Source organism: Mobula birostris, chromosome 23 (assembly GCF_030028105.1).
Source record: "Mobula birostris isolate sMobBir1 chromosome 23, sMobBir1.hap1, whole genome shotgun sequence".
NCBI lineage: Eukaryota > Metazoa > Chordata > Chondrichthyes > Myliobatiformes > Myliobatidae > Mobula > Mobula birostris.
The window spans coordinates 12,434,708-12,454,638 of record NC_092392.1 but is presented as its reverse complement, the minus strand read 5'-3'; the positions used below and the strand labels follow the sequence as shown (position 1 = coordinate 12,454,638).

Genomic DNA, 19,931 nt, shown 5'->3' with positions numbered 1-19,931 from the left:
CCTGCAGGCATATCCAGTCCATCAATGAGTCAGGCACTCCTCGCTGCACCAAACACACCACGCTTTACGCGTGAAGATAAGCTCAACATGCTCTCTGGGATACGAGGGAAGCTCAGTGGAGGGGCCAGGAGATCTGGAAATTAACTTTCAAAGTAATTTTAAACCCCAAAGGTTTAAATGCCCTGCAGCCTACCCATTAAGCAAACCAGGACCCTTTGATACACAAAACCAGGAGTTCATTGGGTCTGTACTGAGCCCCATGAAGCAGACACAGTGCTGAGCCCCACAAACTAGGCATGGAACTGAGCCATCTCCTTTGACCTCAAACCCCAAGACCTTCCCCACTGGCGCATTAAGCTGAGCACCTGGGACAGCATTCGCCTGGTTCCTGGACGGGGTCCCTGCAAGTCACAGCCTGACAGGACACTGCTGCACAGTGAACATCTCCATCCTGTGGGAAAACACAAAACGTTTCTATGTTAGAGAGCCCTGTGTGTCTACAGCAGCAACAACATATCATATTACCACACGTGTATGACGGGAACAAACAGAAGGATGTGCATGCTAGATCTGCTCTGTGTAAGACCATAAAACAGGTGCAGAATTAGGAATTTGGCCCATCGAGTCTGCTCCATTATTCCATTACGGTTGATTTATTTTCCCTCCACTTTAAATATACCCAACATCTTGGCCTCCATAGTGGTGATGAATTTCATAGATTCCCCAACCCCTCCTCATCGCTGTCCTAAATGGACGTCCCTCTATTCTGAGACTGTGCCCTCCGGTCCTAGACTCTCCCACTACAGGAAACATCCTCTCCACTTCCACTTTATTTAAGCCTTTCAAGTTTTCAATTAAGTTTCATTGAGATGCCTCCTTGTTCTTCCAAAATGCAGCAACTACAGTCCCAGAGCCATCAAATACTCCTCATAAACAAGAGAAAATCTGCAGATGCTGGAAATCTGAGCAACACACACAAGGTGCTGGAGGAACTCAGCAGGCCAGGCAGCATCTAGGGAAAAAAGCACGGTCAATGTTTCAGGCCAAGACCCTTCGGCAGGACTGGAGAAAGAAAGATGATTAGATTTAAAAGGTGGGGGGAGGGAGAGATAAACACTAGGTGATAGGTGAAACCTGAAGGGGGAGGGATGAAGTATAAAGCTGGGAAGTTGATCGGTGAAAGAGACAGTAGGCTAAGGGAGAAAGATAAAAGTAGTGGGGGGGGGGGAGGAGCCCCAACGGGAGGCAATGGGCCAGCGAGGAGATAAGGTGAGGGAGGGAAAAGGGGATGGAAAATGGTGAGGGGGGGTTGTTGGGGGGGCATTACTGGAAGTCTGAGAAATCGATGTTCATGCCATCAGGTTGGAGGCTACCCAAACAGAATATAAGGTGTTGTTCCTCCAACCTAAGTGTGGCCTCAGCATGACAGTGGAAGAGGCTATGGATGGACATTAAAATGGGTGGCCACTGGGAGACCCCGCTTATTCAGGCAGACGGAACATAATTGCTCGGCGAAGAGGTCTCCCAAACTATGTCGGGTCTCACTTACCCCATCTTCCCACCACCCTACCAGGAATAGGGTTCCTTTTGTCCTCACCTGCCACCTCATCAGCCTCCACGTCCAGCACATATTTCTCCGAAACTTCTGCCACCTCTAATGGGATCCCACCACCAAGCACATCTTTCCTTCCCCCCACTTTTTGCTTTCCACAGGGATTGCTCCCTGTGCGACTCCCTTGTCCATTCATCCCTTCTCACTGATCTCCCTCCTGGCACTTATCCTTGCAAATGGAACAAGTACTACACCTGCCCCTACACCCCCTCTCTCAGTACCATTCAGGGCTCTGAACAGTCCTTCCAGCTGTGAGTCATTTGGGGTCTTTTACTGTGTCCGGTGCTCCCTGTGTGGCCTCTTGTATATCAGTGAGACCCGACGTAGAATGGGAGACCGCTTCGCCAAGCATCTACGCTCCATCAACCAGAAACAGTGGGATCTCCCAGTGGCCACCCATTTTAATTCCATTTCCCATTTCCATTCTGGTATGTCTATCCGTGGCCTCCTCCACTGTTGTGATGAGGCCACACTTAGGTTGGAGGAGCAACTCCTTATATTCCTTTTGGTTAGCCTCCAACCTGATGGCATGAACATTGATTTCTCAAACTGCCACTAATGCCCCCCAACCTCCCTTCATCATTCTCATTCCCTTTTCCCTCCCTCACCTTATCCTCTCGCCCATCCATCGCCTCCCTCTGGTGTTCCTGCCCCCTCCCCCTCCATGACCTTCTGTCTCTTTCACCAATCAACTACCCAGCTCTTTACTTCATCCCTCCCCCTCCAGGTATCACCTGGGAGATTTCTCTCCTCTCCCCCCACCTTTTAAATCTACTCCTCAGCCTTTTCTCTCCAGTCCTGCCGAAGGGTTTCGGCCTGAAACGTCGACTGTACTTTTTTCCATAGATGCTGCTTGGCCTGCTGAGTTCCTCACATGCTCACCCTTTCACTCCCAGCGTCACTCCCTTAAACCTCCGCTGGCCTTCTCCAATGCCAGCACATTGTTGTTTGCTTAGAGAAGAGGCACAAACTGCTCGCAATACTCCAAAATGTGATCTGACCAAGGCCTTATAAATCTTAGCATTATCTCCTTGCTTTTATACTCTAGCCCCCTTGAGATAAATGCTAACATTGCATTTGCCTTCCTTACCAATAACTGAATCAGTAAGTTACTGCACCATGACTGTAAGTATTTGATGGATGAATGCGAAGGAGCTGTGTTCTATGTCTAATCCAAGCTGAACCATTTCTGGCATATTTGATGGGGACAGTGTAGGAAGAGATGGTTTTTGCATCTGACCCGCACTGTACATGCATTAGCTTTCAAACTGAGAGTGTCCTTCACATTAACATGGAAACATAGAAATCTACAGCACATTACAGGCTTTTCTGTCCACAATGTTGTGTCGACCATGTAACCTTCTCCGGAAACTGCCTAGAATTTCCCTAGCGCATAGACCTCTATTTTTGTAAGCTTCACATACTTATCTAAGAGTCTCTTAAAAGACCCTATTGTATCCACCTCCACCACCATCGCCGCAATGCATTCCACGCACCCACCACTCTCTGTGTGAAAAACTTATCTCTGACATCCCCTTGTATCTACTTCCAAACACCTTAAAACTATGCCCCCTTGTGTTAATCATTTCAGCCCTGGGGAAAAAGCCTCTGGCTAGCCACATGATCAATGCCTCTTATCATCTTACACACCTCTATCAGGTCACCTCTCATCCTCCGTCACTCTGAAGAGAAAAGGCCAAGTTCACTCAACCTATTCTCATAAGGCATGCTCCCCAATCCAGGGAACAACCTTGCAAATCTCCTCTGCACCTCTTCTATGGTTTCCACATCCTTCCTGTAGTGAGGTGACCAGAGCTGAGCACAGTACTCCAAGCGGGGTCTAACAAGGTTAACTAAAGCTAACTGAAGTAGACAAAGAAGTAAATAAGAACGACTGGGTAATAGACAGGATTTCAGAGTGCTTTTGTAGAGAGATATCTTACCTGACAACTACAATCTGTACACGGATCTCCAGTGGGCACCTTCTCACCATTCAGGTATACCTGTCCATTGAGAGAACAGTCTACAGAGACAGACAGTCATGGTGATGTTAACTGCAGGATAGATAACTATCTGAAATCTTCCACAATTAATTCTAGTAGCAGCTTAAAGGAACAGTAAAACTGAGATTGCTGTCACTGACTGGCAAGAAGATAGAGAACCCAGCAGTATCAGTTTCTCCTGACATTCTTTTCAGTTTGGCCATAGGGTCAGAGATCTGGGTGAGGGAGACCCAAACGCTGGGAGCCAGGGGCATAATTCTGGTGGGATGGAGAGTGACGGAGAGGAACGAATGATAATAGCATTGGCAGTCATGAAGTGCGAGGAGTGAGGGTGTGGAGACAGTGAGGAATGGGAATGAAATGACTGCATGACCATAAAACACAGGAGCAGAATTAGGCTTTTTGGTCCATCAGTTTTGTTCCTCTATTCGATCACGGCTGATTTATTTTCACTCAATCCCCATCTCCTGCCTTCTCCCTGAAACCATTGGCACCCCTATTAATCACCAATCACCCCCTGCTTTAAATATACCAAATGACTTGGCTTCCCTAGCTGTCTATAGCAATGAAGCCCAGTGAAACCTGTGGCAACTGGTCCCTCTATTTCAAGAAATTCTTCCTCATCTCAGTTCTAAAGGGATCTCCTTCTGATCTGAGGCAGCATCTCTGGTCCAATACTCTCCCACTATTTGAAACTTTCTCTCCACATCCAGACTATCCAGCTCTTTCAATATTTGGTTGGCAGGTCAAATATCTAAGTAAATTAGATGGCAACTGCGGACATTTCTTTATTAAGGAGAGAAATCATACAAAGATTCCCTCCATTCATTGTGTTCTAGATGAAGAATGTCTCAGGAAACGTTTCTGATTGGCTCAGGAACAGAATTAGCTGCAGTCCAATCCAATTTATGGGAGATTTCGTGCCTAATCTCTGCTTTCTTATCCCATGCACTGGTGCCAGTACAGATGGAGGGAGGGACAGGATTTTGACTTCACATACGAGACTGAGTTTGTGATTGCACGTGTGGAAGTGGGAGTACAAGATGAGGCGTGTAGTGAGAGAACACACACATACATGTATGTATGTAAGGGTACATGGGTTAATTACTATGTGACAGCAAACGAATGTAATTCATCAGAGTGTGTGGCCTTCAGAAAGAACATGGCCCTGCATAGCTGAATGAATAATTGTGAGGAGGTACTGTATGTATAATATGGGTTACCAAACTACTGAACGATTGTGGACACAGCTCAGCACATCACAGAAACCAGCCTTCCCTCTATGGATTGTCATGCTTCTTGCTGCCGTAGTGAAGCAGCTAACATAATCTAAGACCTCACTCACCCCAGACATTCTGCCTTCTCCCCTCTCACTCCGTGGAGAAGATACTAAAGTCTGAAAGCGTGTGCCACCAGGCTTAAGCACACTTTCTATCCTGCTGTTATCAGAGTCGTGAATGGACCTCCTGTACAATAAGCTGACTCTTGTCCTCCCAGTCTTGCACTTCAACGTTCACCTGCACTGCACCTTTCCGGTAGCTTTTACACTTTATTCTGCTTTGATATTATTTTTCCTTTCTGTAGCTCAGTGCACTGTGTAATGATTTGAGCTGTATGAACGGTATGCAAGACCGGTTTTTCTCTGTATCTGGGTAGACGTGGCAATCGTAAGCCAATACAGATACCAATCTCCTGTAAAGAGCTCTCACCAGCGCAGGGGGGACAGCAGGTTTCATGCTGGGCCGGGACTGGATTCCTGCAGGTAGACGCACAGTGTTTCTGTTCACACACAACCTGCCCATCCTGTGGAACAGAAAGGAGAACAATTGGTTTGGTTTTCAAAGGTCTCTCCATACCTCTCCTGAAGTCACCGATTCCTCACTGCAGGAAGATGGCAGAAAGGCCCTTCAACAGCAGTATTAGTTTGCACCCGTCAACAACAAGCGTTTCACTACACACCTGTGCATGAAAGACGTACACTCGTACACTGGACAGACACACGTGGAAACACGCAGACAGTCACAAGCATTCTGCTGAACACGGCCTCTGTAGTAGGTATACTCACTTCTCTGATGTGGCTGCTGTCATTTAAGGGAGATGAATGTTTGGGACTGAATATTGATACATGGCTCTGTAGGGTGAGAGCTGCTGCCACTCAGGGGTTGTACTGGTGAAACCCACTCTAGCTGAGAAGAAACGGGAGGAATAGATACTGGAGCTGCTGCAGGTGTGATTTTTGCACCCCCTATATTCCAGCTGGCCGTGTACACTGGACCATTCTACAAAATGCCCATTTTAGCACAGTGGAGAAAACCAAGCAGAATAACGCCAAAGTGCAGGTCTGGCAAAGGTGCACAGGTAGGGACGGGAATGAAGTGAACATCGCGAAGTTATTCAATGCCTGTGGCAGGGTCTGTAGGGACAGCGTCGCCTGTAATGACAACATTACCTGTAGTGGTAGTGTTGCCTGTAATGACAACATTGCCTGTAGTGGTAGTGTTGCCTGTAATGACAACATTACCTGTAGTGGTAGTGTTGCCTGTAGTGGTAGTGTTGCCTGTAATGACAACATTACCTGTAGTGGTAGTGTTGCCTGTAGTGGTAGTGTTGCCTGTAATGACAACATTGCCTGTAGTGGTAGTGTTGCCGGTAATGACAACATTACCTGTAGTGGTAGTGTTGCCTGTAGTGACAGCATTGCATTTAGAATAACTACCTGACTAATTTCTCTAGTGTGGCGGGATAAATTTGAGAAAGTTTTTCTAAACCTTTAGGAAGCTTAACTACTTTTGTTGATTAATGACATGCATTCTTCATAATGACACAAGTTATACTATTATTTGGTAAAACATATCCATTATACATTGTTATTACATAAAGGGAAGACCAAAGGGAAATATGATACAGGTAAAGGAAGCTGAGGATGCTTCATTTTTTCAAAAACTGCGAGTTGTTCATTACCTCAGTGAGAGAACCAGAGAAGAAAACAACCAGGAATACAATGATTATGGCACTGGCCTGGCAGACAACGCCTCTGATGACATGGAACGTTAACATGAGGAACAAGACTATGAGCTACAGAAACAGACCAGTGGGGACCAGGTTTTGCAGGTGAAGCCAATGAAATTGAAGCAGGTCTTGCCTTGTCGAGCAGTAGTTCCCAACTCCATAGATTGTTAAAGCTTCAGCCACTTAGCAAAATAAAAGGACTAAAAAAATGTTCTGGTTCTCAAAGGCTGTTCAATGCTGCTTGCAGAACTGCTTTATTTATTTACTACCATTAGATATAGCTATTGCCTTCCCTGCAAACTTCTTCCAAATATTCAAGGGGTCATGTTAAAAGACAGGGTGCTGTCAGTTACATCATTGGAAAATGATTCTCTTCCAAAGAGATAACAGGAAACTAACTTCAAAGGGCAATATTGGGACATCGTTCTTTAACAATTAAAATAAATGATCAATCTGCAGCTTTTGTAAAACAAGATTGACTGAATACCTACTTCATTCCAACAACCAGTTAAACTATTTCTATTGAACCCATGAACACTACCTCACTATGCTTTATTTCTATTTTTTGCACTGCTTATTTAATTCAACTAATTTACATCGTTTTTATATACATACATATATATACTTACTGTAATTCACAGTTTTTTCCCCTGTATATTATCATGTATTGCATTGTACTGCTGCTGCAAAGTTAACAAGTTTCACGACATATGCTGGTGATGTTAAACCTGATTCTGATTTCGATTTGCATGCAGAATCTGAAAACTGTGTAAGGATATGTATGAGACTGTCCCACACTATTATCAAAGTGATTTGACTTTCACCCAGAACCAAAAATGGCTTCCAGATGAGCACGGACCTTACCTTAGGGAAGCCTAGCATCTTGTACAGAACTTACTGTATGTTGGCTTGCCATTTATTGGATGTTGAATGTTCACTATGGTGTGCTGTTTGAGCAAAACTTGTCACAATATTACTAACAAACAAACAAACGCACAGCACTGCAATTCACCCAACTTACATGGAAAAGAAACTTCCTGATGAAGTCAGACAATAAAATTCTTTGTATAGAATACACCAGGCACGCCACAAAATTGCTATACATTTCAATACGTCAGTCAACTGTTCTCAACATTGGCATTGTTCTTTGACTTTCCCCTGACCTAACCAGTTACAAACTTTGAAAGAGAACCTGCATTTCCAAATGCATCTGTTTCCCTTGTCCCTGGTGGCAGTCAAAGTAGAATTGGTTCAACAACTCATTTCATTTGTACAAGAATTTTCCTCTCTCAAAGCTTGTAAGAAACTAATCATTGAAAACACAAGATCTACCCACTTCAAAATGTTATCTGTTTGTATTTTGCACACTTTGATGCATTATAAACAAGTGTGATGGATATATGAAAGGACATTTTATAATTTAGGTGCGGTACAAGTTCGATGTTTCAGGAAAAATTAGAAAAAAATCTGCTATATTTTGACTACAAAAATCACCTACGGGAGTCTTAGATAGGTGCTTGAGGTGATTTGAGTGGCAGATTATTGTGGTCTTGATCCCACGGTAGCGTAGTGGTTAGCACATTGCTTTACAGTACCAGCGGCACAGGTTCAATTCCTGCCACTGACTGTAAGGAGTTTGTAAATTCTCCCCGTGACTGCGTGTGTGTTTCCTCCAGCTTCCTCCCACAATCCAAAGACGTAGGTTAATTGGTCATTGTAAACTGTCCTGTGATTAGATTAGGATTAAAATTGGAGGATTGGTGGCCGGCATGGCTCAAAAGGCCAGGAGGGTCTATTCCACAAACAAGAGGAATTCTGCAGATGCTGGAAATTCAAGCAACACACATCAAAGTTGCTGGTGAACGCAGCAGGCCAGGCAGCATCTCTAGGACGAGGTACAGTTGACATTTCAGGCCGAGACCCTTCGTCAGGACTAACTGAAGGAAGATTTAGTAAGAGATTTGAAAGTGGGAGGGGGAGGGGAGATCCAAAATGATAGGAGAAGACAGGAGGGGGAGAGATGGAGCCAAGAGTTGGACAGGTGATTGGCAAAAGGGGATATGAGAGGATCATGGGACAGGAGGCCCAGGGAGAAGGAAAAGGGAGAGGGGGGGAAAACCCAGAGGATGGGCAAGGGGTATAGTCAGAGGGACAGAGGGAGAAAAAGGAGAGTGAGAGAAAGAATGTGTGTATAAAAATAAATAACGGATGGGGTATGAGGGGGAGGTGGGGCATTAGCGGAAGTTAGAGAAGTCAATGTTCATGCCATCAGGTTGGAGGCTACCCAGACGGAATATAAGGTGTTGTTCCTCCAACCTGAGTGTGGCTTCATCTTTATAGTAGAGGAGGCCGTGGATAGACATGTCAGAATGGGAATGGGATGTTCCACACTGTGTCTCATTAAAAAAATTAAAAACAATGTTATACATATTTTCCTATGGCAGTCATTTTTATTCAGTCGAGTAACATGTATTTTAAGTTTCATCATTGTGGGGAATCAGCTCAAATGGCAGAGCACTCAATTAGCATGTGAAATGTAATGGGATCAATGCCCATATTCCTCAATGTTTTGAGTTTAGAAGGACGCTAACTGAGTGATTGAAACCTATCGAATATTGAAATGTCTAGTTAGAGTGGAAGGGGAGATATTTCCTGTAGTGTGAGAGTCTAGGACCAGAGGCACTGCTTCATAGTTGGGGGACAACCCTTTAGAACAGAGATGAGGACAAATTCCTTCAGCCGTTGGATGGTGAATCTGTGGAAGTCATCGCCACAGATGACCGTGGAGGCCAACCTTTGGGTATATTTAAAGAGGAGGTTGATAGGTTCTAGATTAGTAAGGGTATCAAAGAAGTCACAGGAGAATGGAGTTGAGAGAGATAATAAATCAGCCATGATTGAATGGCAGAGCAGATTTGCTGGGTCGAATGCCCTAATTTTGTTCCAATGTCTTATGTTCTTATAACATGTTGTACTTTATTTAAAAATGCTCTATGTTGAGCATTTAATGGCTTAATGCTTTTTGTCAGATTCATACTTTTCAATATAATGCATGGTAATGTAGTATGTGAGAGGGAGAGCAATATTTCCACTGTACCCCAGTAAATCTTAAACTGCCTCTGTCATCATTTCCCTGTAGAAATCAATGAATTAGCAAAGAGCCGGGTCTACAACTGTGATCACTACTCATCAATGTGCTAGATGTGACTCCAGGGGGCGCAATTGCTCAGCCAATGGGCAGCATTAAGTTTGATGCAATTCCACTTTGATGGAAGCAGGTATTGCGAGGCTGGGCTTATTAAATCAAAGGAGGGAGCAGACATTCAGCTGAAAATAGCTTTTAGCGACATATCAGTATCTCTAAATGTCTTCACTTCAAGCTTTCCTCAACAAAGTGGGCTCCTGTCAAACATTCGCCAGAAGTGTTGGGAAACACTTGATGTAAGATCTTGATGTTATACAGGAATATTATCATGTGTGTTAATCAGTAATGTTTGAGAATGTAGGTGGTATAATTAGTAAGTTAGTAGATAGAACATTGAAAATCTACAGCACATTACAGGCCCTTTGGCCCACAATGTCAGGCCAACCATTTAAACTACTCTAGAAACTGCCTAGAATTTCTCTACTGCATAGCCCTCTAATTTACATAGCTCCATGTACCTATCTAAGAGACTTCTAAATGACCCTATTGTATCCACCTCTCCCAGCATCGCAGACAGTGCTTTCTACACACCCACCACTCTCTGTGTGAAAAACTTACCTAGACAACCCCCTTGTACCTACTTCCAAGCACCTTAAAACTATGCCCCCTCCCCTCCCCCGTGTTAGCCATTTCAGCCCTATCCACATGATCAATGCCTTTCATCATCTTCTGCACCTCTATCAGGTCACCTCTCATCCTCTGTCGCTCCGAGGAGAAAAGACCAAGTTCACTCAACCAATTCTCATAAGGGATGCTCCCCAATCCAGGCAACATCCTTGTAGATCTCCTCTGCACTGTCTCTATAGTATCCAAATCCTTCCTGTAATGAGGTGACCAGAGCTGAACACACTACTCCAAGTGGGGTCTAACTAAGATCTTATATAGCTGTAACATTACCTCACGGCTCTTGTACTCAAAATTGATACCAAAATTAGCGTAGATGGAGAATGTTGCCTATGGTTACAACAGGATCTAGAAAAACTAGGAAAATGGGCCAATGAATGGCAAGTGGAACCTACATCGAACTACTACGAAATGATGCACTGTGAAAAGTTGAATAATGGTGGGATATACACAGTGAGTGATTGGCCTCTGGTTCAGCTTTCTACTTCACCCTTGTCCAATGCAAATTCCATCTGCCATTCATTGGCCCTCTTTGCTGGTTGTTCTAGGATAACGATGGAGACCAGAGACACAGGTACACAGTTCAGTTCCCTAAAGGCAGTGACGCAGGTGGATGAGATGCTGAGGAAGGGATCCGGAGTACTCGACTTCATCAGATGGGACGTCATGCTCCAGTTGTACAAGACATTGGTGAGACTGCATCTTGTGTACTGCGTGCAGTTCTGGGCACCCTACCACAGGAAGGATTTGTTGAGGCGAAAGGATGTGAAGAAAAGATTCACAAGGATGCTGCTAGAATGTGGAGGGTTGAGTTATGAGGAGAGAGTGTATAGGCTGGGACTGGAGTGGAGTGAACGAGGCTGAGGGGTGACCTATTGAGGTATATAAAGTCATGATGGATATAGATAAGATAAATTTGTGTCTCTCTTTTTTCCTTTAGAGTTGGGGTGTCTAGAACGAGAGGGCATAGATATAATGAGAGAGGGGAAGATTTATGAGATGTAAGTTTTTTTTCCACATAAACGATGATGGATGTATGGAATTACTTTCAAGTACTCGACAACTCATGTTCGTTCTCTCTCTCTCTCTCTCTCTCTCTGTACATATATAAAAATTTCTAAAAAATATTTAATTTATTTTTTATTTGCACAACTTGTCTTATTTTGCATGTTGGTTGTTTGCCAGCCTTTATTTATGTATAGTTTTTTTTATAACTACTATTCTGTTCCTTTATTTTCCTGTAAATGCCTAAAAGAAAATGAATCTCAAGGTAGTATATGGTGACACTTACATACATTGATAAAAAATTTGCTTCAAAGTTCAAAGGATGTGTATGTTACCATATGCTCGCCTGAGATTCATTTTCTTGCAGTCACTCACAGTAGAAAAGAGAAACACGATATTTTGACTTTGCCAGAGGGAGTGACAGGAGCAGAAATGATTACAACATTTAAAAGATGGGTAAGTGGATAGGAAAGAACTGGAGGGATGTAGGTCAAATGCAGGGAAATGAGACTAGCTCAGGAGGTTAGCAGGGATGTGTTGATCCAAGGAGCCCGTTTTCATGGTCTATAACTCTGTGACTCTGTGCATCAAAAGCTAACTGTTAAACTTTGTCCTTTCACAACTAGATTGTGTTGAGCCTCACAGGCTGGCAATTAGCATTAGGATGGTGTACAGGAAGCCGGATTCTGTATCTAAATCTGTCCTGGAGGGTTTTATTTCTCAGGATTGAAAGCTTTTGCACGAAATTCCAGTACCGATTATAATGAAGATAAGAAATTTGAGCCGAGTCTTTATTACTTTCTCTACCTCACTGAATACTGACTCTCATTGTAATTCTTCCCTCTCACCTTTACAACAGCCCCAGGAGATCCATATCCAATCCTCCTGATGTTGCATTCCTTTTCCTTCTACTCACCTGCTGCCTTCCTCTGCAATCCTCCTACCCCCTAATCTTCCTTCTGCCAATTTGCCCGTTGATCCTCCCTGATATACCTCTCCCCCTTCAGCGGTGAAATGCCCGCACACCGGAACCCTTCTCCGATGACCGACATCTTCCTGCCAATTCTGGAAGTGTGACAAAGTCACCTCAAGGCTCTCGCAGACACCTTCAAATTACTGAGGGGGAGACAAAAGGCTGCAGATGGAGAAATTTGCAGCAAAAATCAGTCTGCCGGAGGAACTCAGTGGGTTGAGCAGCATCGCTGGGGACAGGGTGAATTGACAGTGGTTCGGGCAGAAATCCTGCATCAGGACCTGATACTGGTTTTATCCCAAAATGTCCACAGTTCCTTAGTCCACACTCAGTTCCTCCAGTAGATTGTCTGTTGCTCTACGTTAGTGAGATTCCCTCTAAATACCCCTCCTTAACTCAGCATCTTCCCTGACTTGCCTGAGAAAGAGAAAAGAAATGGGGAGCCGGGCTTGCATCTCAAGCCACTGTAAACTCCAACTCGCACCCCATCTTGACCGACCCCTAAGGCCAGCACCACGCTGAAGGCCGTTTCCACCTTGGGTCACATGTCCACTCTGAACTCCTCCTCCCCGAGTCCAACAACGACCCTCAAATCGCACTTCATTCTGACACATACCTTGACCCCTAAATTCTGACCCACGCACTCCCAACGTTCACCCCTAAAATCACTGAACGAAACCGACTTCTGATCATCGCTGGTTAACACTCGATGCAGACACTTCGAGCTTGGCTCTCGTCCCAGATTCCCGCACGTCCTTGCTCAGCCTTATCCCAGCCTCAACCTCCCGACCTCTCGACCCCTGGCCCAGTCTCTCTGCTCACTGCCTTTTGTTCCAAACCTTCGTTGGTGCCGGAGCAGCCAGAACCCTGCAAGGGCTCTTTATGCGGAGCAGGTGAAGCAAAAACTGCCTGGTTCAATATTCGTTCCCTCGTTAGCCGCCTTCACAACATCAGCTCATTAAAAGCATATGCGGTCTGAAGCTCTCACAGGCAACCCCCACGTCAATGAGCTTCCTGACAAACACCCTCTCTCAATCCAACATTTCCTGCCAGCTCCCTTCTCAGTCTAACCACCGGACCAATCAACCTCTTGTCCCCCACCCCCACCCCCACCCCCACCATCCAACTTTGCCCCGTGAGATCATCTCACCCAAGCACTCCTGCAGCCTTTGAACCTGTTCGCAAACCCTCATCCCTCCGAAGCAATCAATATGGTCCCCATTGCCCTTTGACATCTCAGCAGTGGCTCACCACCACCACCACCTTCCTGAGCTCTGAAGTGCAGGAGGAACAGTAACAGCCCGGGTCAATATCGGAATGGGGCAGCCTGGTGGCGTAGTGGTTAGCACACAAGGCTTACAATTCCTGCTGGTGTTGTGTGCTTCCTCCGAGCGCTCCGTTTTCCTCCCACAGTCCAAAGACGTACTGGCTGGTAGGTTAATTGGTCATTGTAAATTGTCCTGTGATTGGGCTAGGGTTAAATGGGGAGGGGGGGCAGAACTGCTGAGCAGTGTGGCTCAAAGGGCCGGAAACGCAAACTAAATGAAGAGATGAAGAAGCTACCTGGTCACCAAGCCCCAGTGAAGCAGGACTGAGAGATAGTGGGGTAGCTACAGAGCAACTTGACAACATCACTGTCTCTCAGCCGATCCGGCAATGCATGTTCCACACTTCAGTCCCATGAGTCAATGTGCAGCTTGCACAAAGTAAACAATCTGAAGGTGATAAATCCCAGAAGTGATTCTCATCAGACACACGAGGGGTTAACTGAGAGCCTGCTGGAAACCTTCCAGATGCAGAGCAGCTCGACACGTGAGAACCGCAAGGATCGAGTTACTGAGCTTGCCCCACTCTCAGAACTTGGCTGCTCCTTCGGCACATCCAGATAAGGCACGTCAGCCAACAGGTCCTCCCCCCCACCCCCTCAGCCTCGGGGCCCCATTTAATGCAGCACGCACAAAATGCTGGAGAAACTTAGCAGGTCGGGTGGCATCTATGGAAAGGAATGAACGGTCAACGTTTCGGCCGAGACCCTTCAAGACTGGAGAGGAAGGGGGAAGAAGCCTTGTTCAATAACTGCTCAACATTTCCAACAACTCGAGTTCTCCTTCTGCTCCAGCTTCGGTTCAAATGCCAGATCTGCTGGTCTGTGCTCTCTGGGGTGGCTGGAGACAGTAGCAGGGCAGGGGCCTGGTGGTGGTGATAGGGCAGCCCTATGAAACTAAGCCCCAGCACCCGTGGGTTGTTTCCATGGAGATGGGACGTTCCATTGGCAGAGCCAGGGTACCTGGGCTTGGGGCCCCAGGTTAGGAAGTACAATGAATCAGCCCAAATCACCAGCTGGGACCATGCACACTTTCCTGCACAGGTGACCACATGCTTATGTGTACAAATCCACCCCTCCACTCTTTTAAATTAAATTCATAAGGTCTGATCAGATTGATCAGATCAGGGTTCATTTGCACATTCATAGCTGTCCTCGAGACCAATGTTGGTGGTGTGTCCGAGTGTCTGTTTACTTCAATGGGCCTGTAACTGCAAATTCCTGAAATCAGAGCTATGGTCCATCAATTATTGTGCGGGCACAGTTTAGGACTGGGAGGCCAATCCTTCTTGGTCAGTTCACTGCCCTCTTCAACTGGGAGAAGTAGATGGATAAGTGAGCAGCTGCTAGACTGTTCTGCCTGTGGCTGGGAGGAAATTTATATGCAACAGCACTGTAGTTATGCAGGAAGGAAGATCTTCTGATCCAGGGTGATTATGCACAATCCAAGGTGCCTAGTTTAACTACAGAATTCAATTTCTGAGGACAGGGGTTCAAGACAATGAGTTGCCATTTGAATCAAAATGGGCAAAACAGCAGATTGCTGGTCTGGTGTGAACTTTGGAGAAGAAAATTTGCCAACACTCACCAGACAAGAACATGTTTGACAGCCATCCGGCGATGTGACTATCTGCCCATGATCCAGGATGGCTCCGTCCAACTCACAGCCTGGCAGAGACAACAAGAAATCCAATGACATCAGCTCGGCAAAGATCACATGGCAGAACCAATATTTGCTCCTCAGTGACTTAGAGCTAGTTGCCAATATCAGCATATTCAGTTTTACTGGAGAACACCGACAGCAGAATCACACCATTTCTCAAAGATACCAGCAGGATAAATAGTCAGGTGGTGATGCGATGGCAACAATTTTAAGCCTTTAAACGTTGTAGAAGGAAGAGCAGTTTGACAAGTTTGAAGAAGAATATCTTAGTTTGAGGCTTGGCAGGAGGACAAACTGTAAATGGGACTGGCGGGGTGTCGGGTGTGGGACTGGGGAGGGGAAGAGCGTGGGACTGGGGGGGAGAGTGCGGGATTGGGGGGGAGAGCGTAGGACGGGGGGAGAGCGCAGGACGGGGGAGGAAGAGCGCGGGACCGGGGGGGAAGAGCGGGACTGCAGGGGGAAGAGCGAGGGACTGGGGTGGGTGCGAGCGCGGGTCAGGGGGGTGGGTGCGAGTGCGGGACTGGGGGAGAGGTTGGTATGGGGCGTAGAGTGCGGGACTGGGGGGACAATTAAAAACTAAGGGAGGTGTGGATGGTGGAGTTGAAGATGGAGATCAGAGACTGGGGGAAAGATTTGGGAAGAAGATTAGCAGCTGGGAGAGAGTGCTGGAGAGGAATCAGAGATCAGGAAAAGTGCTGTTTATGGATTAGAAACTGAGCAAAGGTGAATGAAAAGGGTTAAAGGCTGGAGTAGAGTGTGGGATGAGGACCAAGTGTGAAGGAAAGTGTGTCTTAGGGATCAGAAATAGGTTCAGTTACCAGAGCAAGGTTTCTCGTGTACAGCAGTGTACACGTATCTGAAATATTATTGACTAGCTTTCAGTATTTAGTTGAATCAGTGAACATTTCTGGTACAATTGTATCAGAGTGTGGAAACATTAATGTTGGGCTTGCCGTTGTGGATTCTTCTGCGTTACAGTTAACTGAGGCCCCACCGGCTGGATGCGTGGTTTCCTCTCACCTGGACAGCTGGGGCAACACTGGTCAGATTCCTGGACCGGGTGAGAGCACAACAGCTGCTGGCACTGCACGGGACCACATCTCACCAAGCTGTTCTATGACAAACAAACAACATATATATATATTTTTTTAAAAAAAAGCTCTGATAATAAGATCATTAGCTTGAAATAAACAAGGAATTCAAGGGTCACACAACCAGACCCTAAATGTGCCTCAAAGAATGCAGCTTCAATTTCCCAGGGCAGGAGAACATGGCTCTTTCAGTGAGCCACAAACACGCATGTGACCTATCGTACAAACTTTAACAATGGGGCACTTACCACACATGAACAGTTCATGCAGGGATTGGTAATCGATGAGAAAACTTCCCCGTTTACATACTGCTTCCCTTCGTATTCGCAACCTGAACGAAAGGCAACAGGGTTAGACACAGATGTCCCAGATGAAACGTCCCACCCCTGCTCCACCTCCACAGGACTAATTCAAGAACACAGAGGGAACTTTAATCGGGACCTAATTCATGCTGCTATCTGTCAGAAAGTATTTTGAGAGATTGTTGAAGTTAAATAATTGCGCCTTTCTGTCGCCCAGTAGTTTTCAATGAGTGGTTCCCTGTGACTACACAAGTTAACCAACTAGATTGCTACTGCATCCGTGAATCATGATAAATGACAGAGAGCATAGTCGAGACTGAATCTGAAACCATTCAACAATTCATTTAGCTTTAAGTCACCTCAAAGTCTTCAGGTTACTACTGACCTGGAATAATTCAGAAAATGTGTAGCTCGGGTGGCTGATGGCTGGATTAAGCTGTTCTCTGGTTTACTTGCAAACGTTTCATCACCATATGAGGAGATGGCATCAGTGTGCTGTTAACTGTGATGTACCTCTGAATGCTTGGCTTTTATATCCTTATCAATCAGCTGACTGGTTAACTTTATGGAAACTCAACTGTGAGTTTATTTATGAGCCAAGGCGGACAGAATTCCAGACCACAACGTGCAAAGTTTGCCACACAACCAATCAGCAACGAGATTTCCCCCCACTTCACAAATGAGTTTCCATAATGACGACCAATCAGCTAATTGTTAAGTATATAAAGGTCAAGCATTCAGAGGACACACCACAATGAACAGCACACCGATGGTGTCTCCTTGTATGGTGATGAAATGTTTGCAAGTAAATTACCAAGATCGGAGAACAACTCGAGCCAGCCGTGGAAGGCAATGGCTGGGAGCGGGGCTGGTACATGTTGTACACTACCATTTAGCTCATCTTCCAGGTCCTTTGTCATCGGGCTGGCAGATAGATGAGGAAATTAATTCTCAGGGCCAGAATCTTCCAGGTAGTGTAACAACTGAGTTTGAAGTTGGGAGAACGATACACAGGGGGAGCCCTAGGTCCATGCTGCATGTTTTAAGCAGTGTCTCGGTAACATCAGCCAGGACAGCGTTGGGAACTCCCAGCATGGGACTTACATCGGGACTGAGTTTTTGTGAAGTTGTTTTAGGTACGAGAGCCATTCAGAATGTGTTTGAATAACCTGGCAAAGCTGGGCAGTAAACCTGTGGCCTCATCCTGGAGCTGTGCTCCCTGACAGCGGTGAAGTGAAACGCATCTTGTGTTTTGTTGCACACAGGTAGCCAGTTATGTTGCTGTTAAATGGTTTCTCAGGAGCTACGTGGCCCTGTGGTGGACTGTGGGTTTGTGCACTCCAGGCTTCAGACCCCAATGTCTCCGATAAAGGAGTTAAAACATTAACACTCAGATATACAGACCAGTAATTCAATGGCAAAACGCAATTTGCCTCTACTGCAATCCAATATTCACTTCACAGGCAAAGGATTTTAAAGCATTTTGCTTTTCTGTTTGCAAAATTTTAGAGCCTGTGAATGCCAAAGCAGAGAAAACCATGGCTGTAGTAACTTCTACCTCTGGACATTTTACATCCGTAATCACTATTGTATCATGGTTTAAGATGGCACTAGTGAAGCACAGCGACGACTTGCTGGCAGCTAAAACAACTATGAATTACTTTATTACCCACACTTTATCTCAAAAACGATCACTGTGATCACTAGTTTGTAAGTTCCCTTTCGGAGTCAAGCTTTTAAACCGCCTGTCCGACCTGGATTTTTGTGGTGCGAGCTGAAATCTTGAAGGTGCCAGACGGTTTGTATGGGCTGCATCGAGGCGGCAGGTTCTGGGCCCGAGAGTGGGGGGGTGAGCCAATGTTTGGCTGCTGGAGGTGACTTGAAGCGGCAGAACCAAGGAGAGGCAGAGCCAAGGCTGTGCGCCCAGGCCCGAGAGCGAGAAACAGGCTGAGGTTGGACCAATTTAAGTGCCGGGCTGAATTGGAATGTCGGGTATGGGCCGAATCAAGGCAGCCAGTCCCAGGATCGAGAGCCAGGAACAACCCGCTGTTTGTCTGATTTAAGTGCTGAACCAGATTGAAAGAGTCAGGGTGTCAGGGCCAGGGGCAAGGGACAGGCCTGTGTTCAGCTTACTGCTCACAAGGATACTTGTCTCTGCTGAACTAAGGCAACTAACATATTCCTAGATCAGCTGTGACTGGCTTTCTTTTGCACTCTCTTTTGTGAACTTCAGTTCTGAACGTTATTTACTTTTTTTTTTGCAGGATTAGTTTCTTTTCTACACATAGGGTGTTTGATAGTCTTCTTCTCTTAATGGGTTCCATTGGGTTTCTTTGTTCTGTGCCTGAATGTAAGGAGATGAAATTCAAAGTTGTATATAGTATATATACTTTGATAATAATGTACTTTGAACTTTGAAGGATGTGGCAGTGTCAAAATAACAACATTGAAACTAATTTAGATCCTTTCTTACACTGTGGAAGACATTTCAAGGTAAAATCAAACGTTTTGTTCCATCACCAAGCTCATCCATCACTTCACTGCCATTATTTCCATTCGATGGGGCCTTCCATCTTTGATTAAATGGTATAACCCTGGGGACAATGCCCATTGCAGCAACCCAATCAGCATTAGAAATAAGAATAATGAGTTCGAGTTCATTCCCTAATCTGACTCCAGGATGTGGATGAGTGGGGAGATGCTCCCCATCTACCTTCACCACAGAAAAACTTCACAGGTGTGTGTGTGTGTGTGTGTGTGTGTGTGTGTGTGTGTGTGTGCATGAGGGTGTGTGTGGTCATGTTTAAACTGCATTTATTTCCAGCATGGGAGAAAACCAATAACAGCTTTTTTTCCATATATACTGTAAATATCTTCCTTTCATTCTGCTTTCTATGCAGCAGCAAGATACATTGTGCATACAGAGCAGAAACAAAATCTGAAGGCTACCCAGAGTTGCCTGTGCCTATTTCCCAGTTCAAGTGCAACCAATGTTAATTATGTGAACCTCCAAGAGGACCACAACCTTTCCATGGTTTGGAGGCTTGCGTTCCTCAATGACCTGGTGATTCCGCTGGCTGGAGTCAGGGCTTTATGCTTTGGCTCTTGGTAGGGTCACCC

At 45.6% G+C, this 19,931-nt stretch overlaps 1 protein-coding gene across 4 annotated transcripts in view; it reads right to left on the bottom strand.

The window, feature by feature from the left end:
* kcp (kielin cysteine rich BMP regulator) overlaps positions 1-19,931 on the bottom strand; it is a 133,147-nt gene that overhangs the window by 52,242 nt on the left and 60,974 nt on the right. For all 4 annotated transcript variants that reach the window (XM_072241272.1, XM_072241273.1, XM_072241274.1 and 1 more), the window contains 6 exons: positions 16,758-16,840; positions 16,439-16,532; positions 15,344-15,423; positions 5,325-5,418; positions 3,556-3,635; positions 366-451 (listed from right to left, as the gene is read on the bottom strand). In XM_072241272.1, the coding sequence (XP_072097373.1) occupies positions 366-451; positions 3,556-3,635; positions 5,325-5,418; positions 15,344-15,423; positions 16,439-16,532; positions 16,758-16,840 (517 nt within the window). The remainder of the gene's footprint in view (positions 1-365; positions 452-3,555; positions 3,636-5,324; positions 5,419-15,343; positions 15,424-16,438; positions 16,533-16,757; positions 16,841-19,931) is intronic.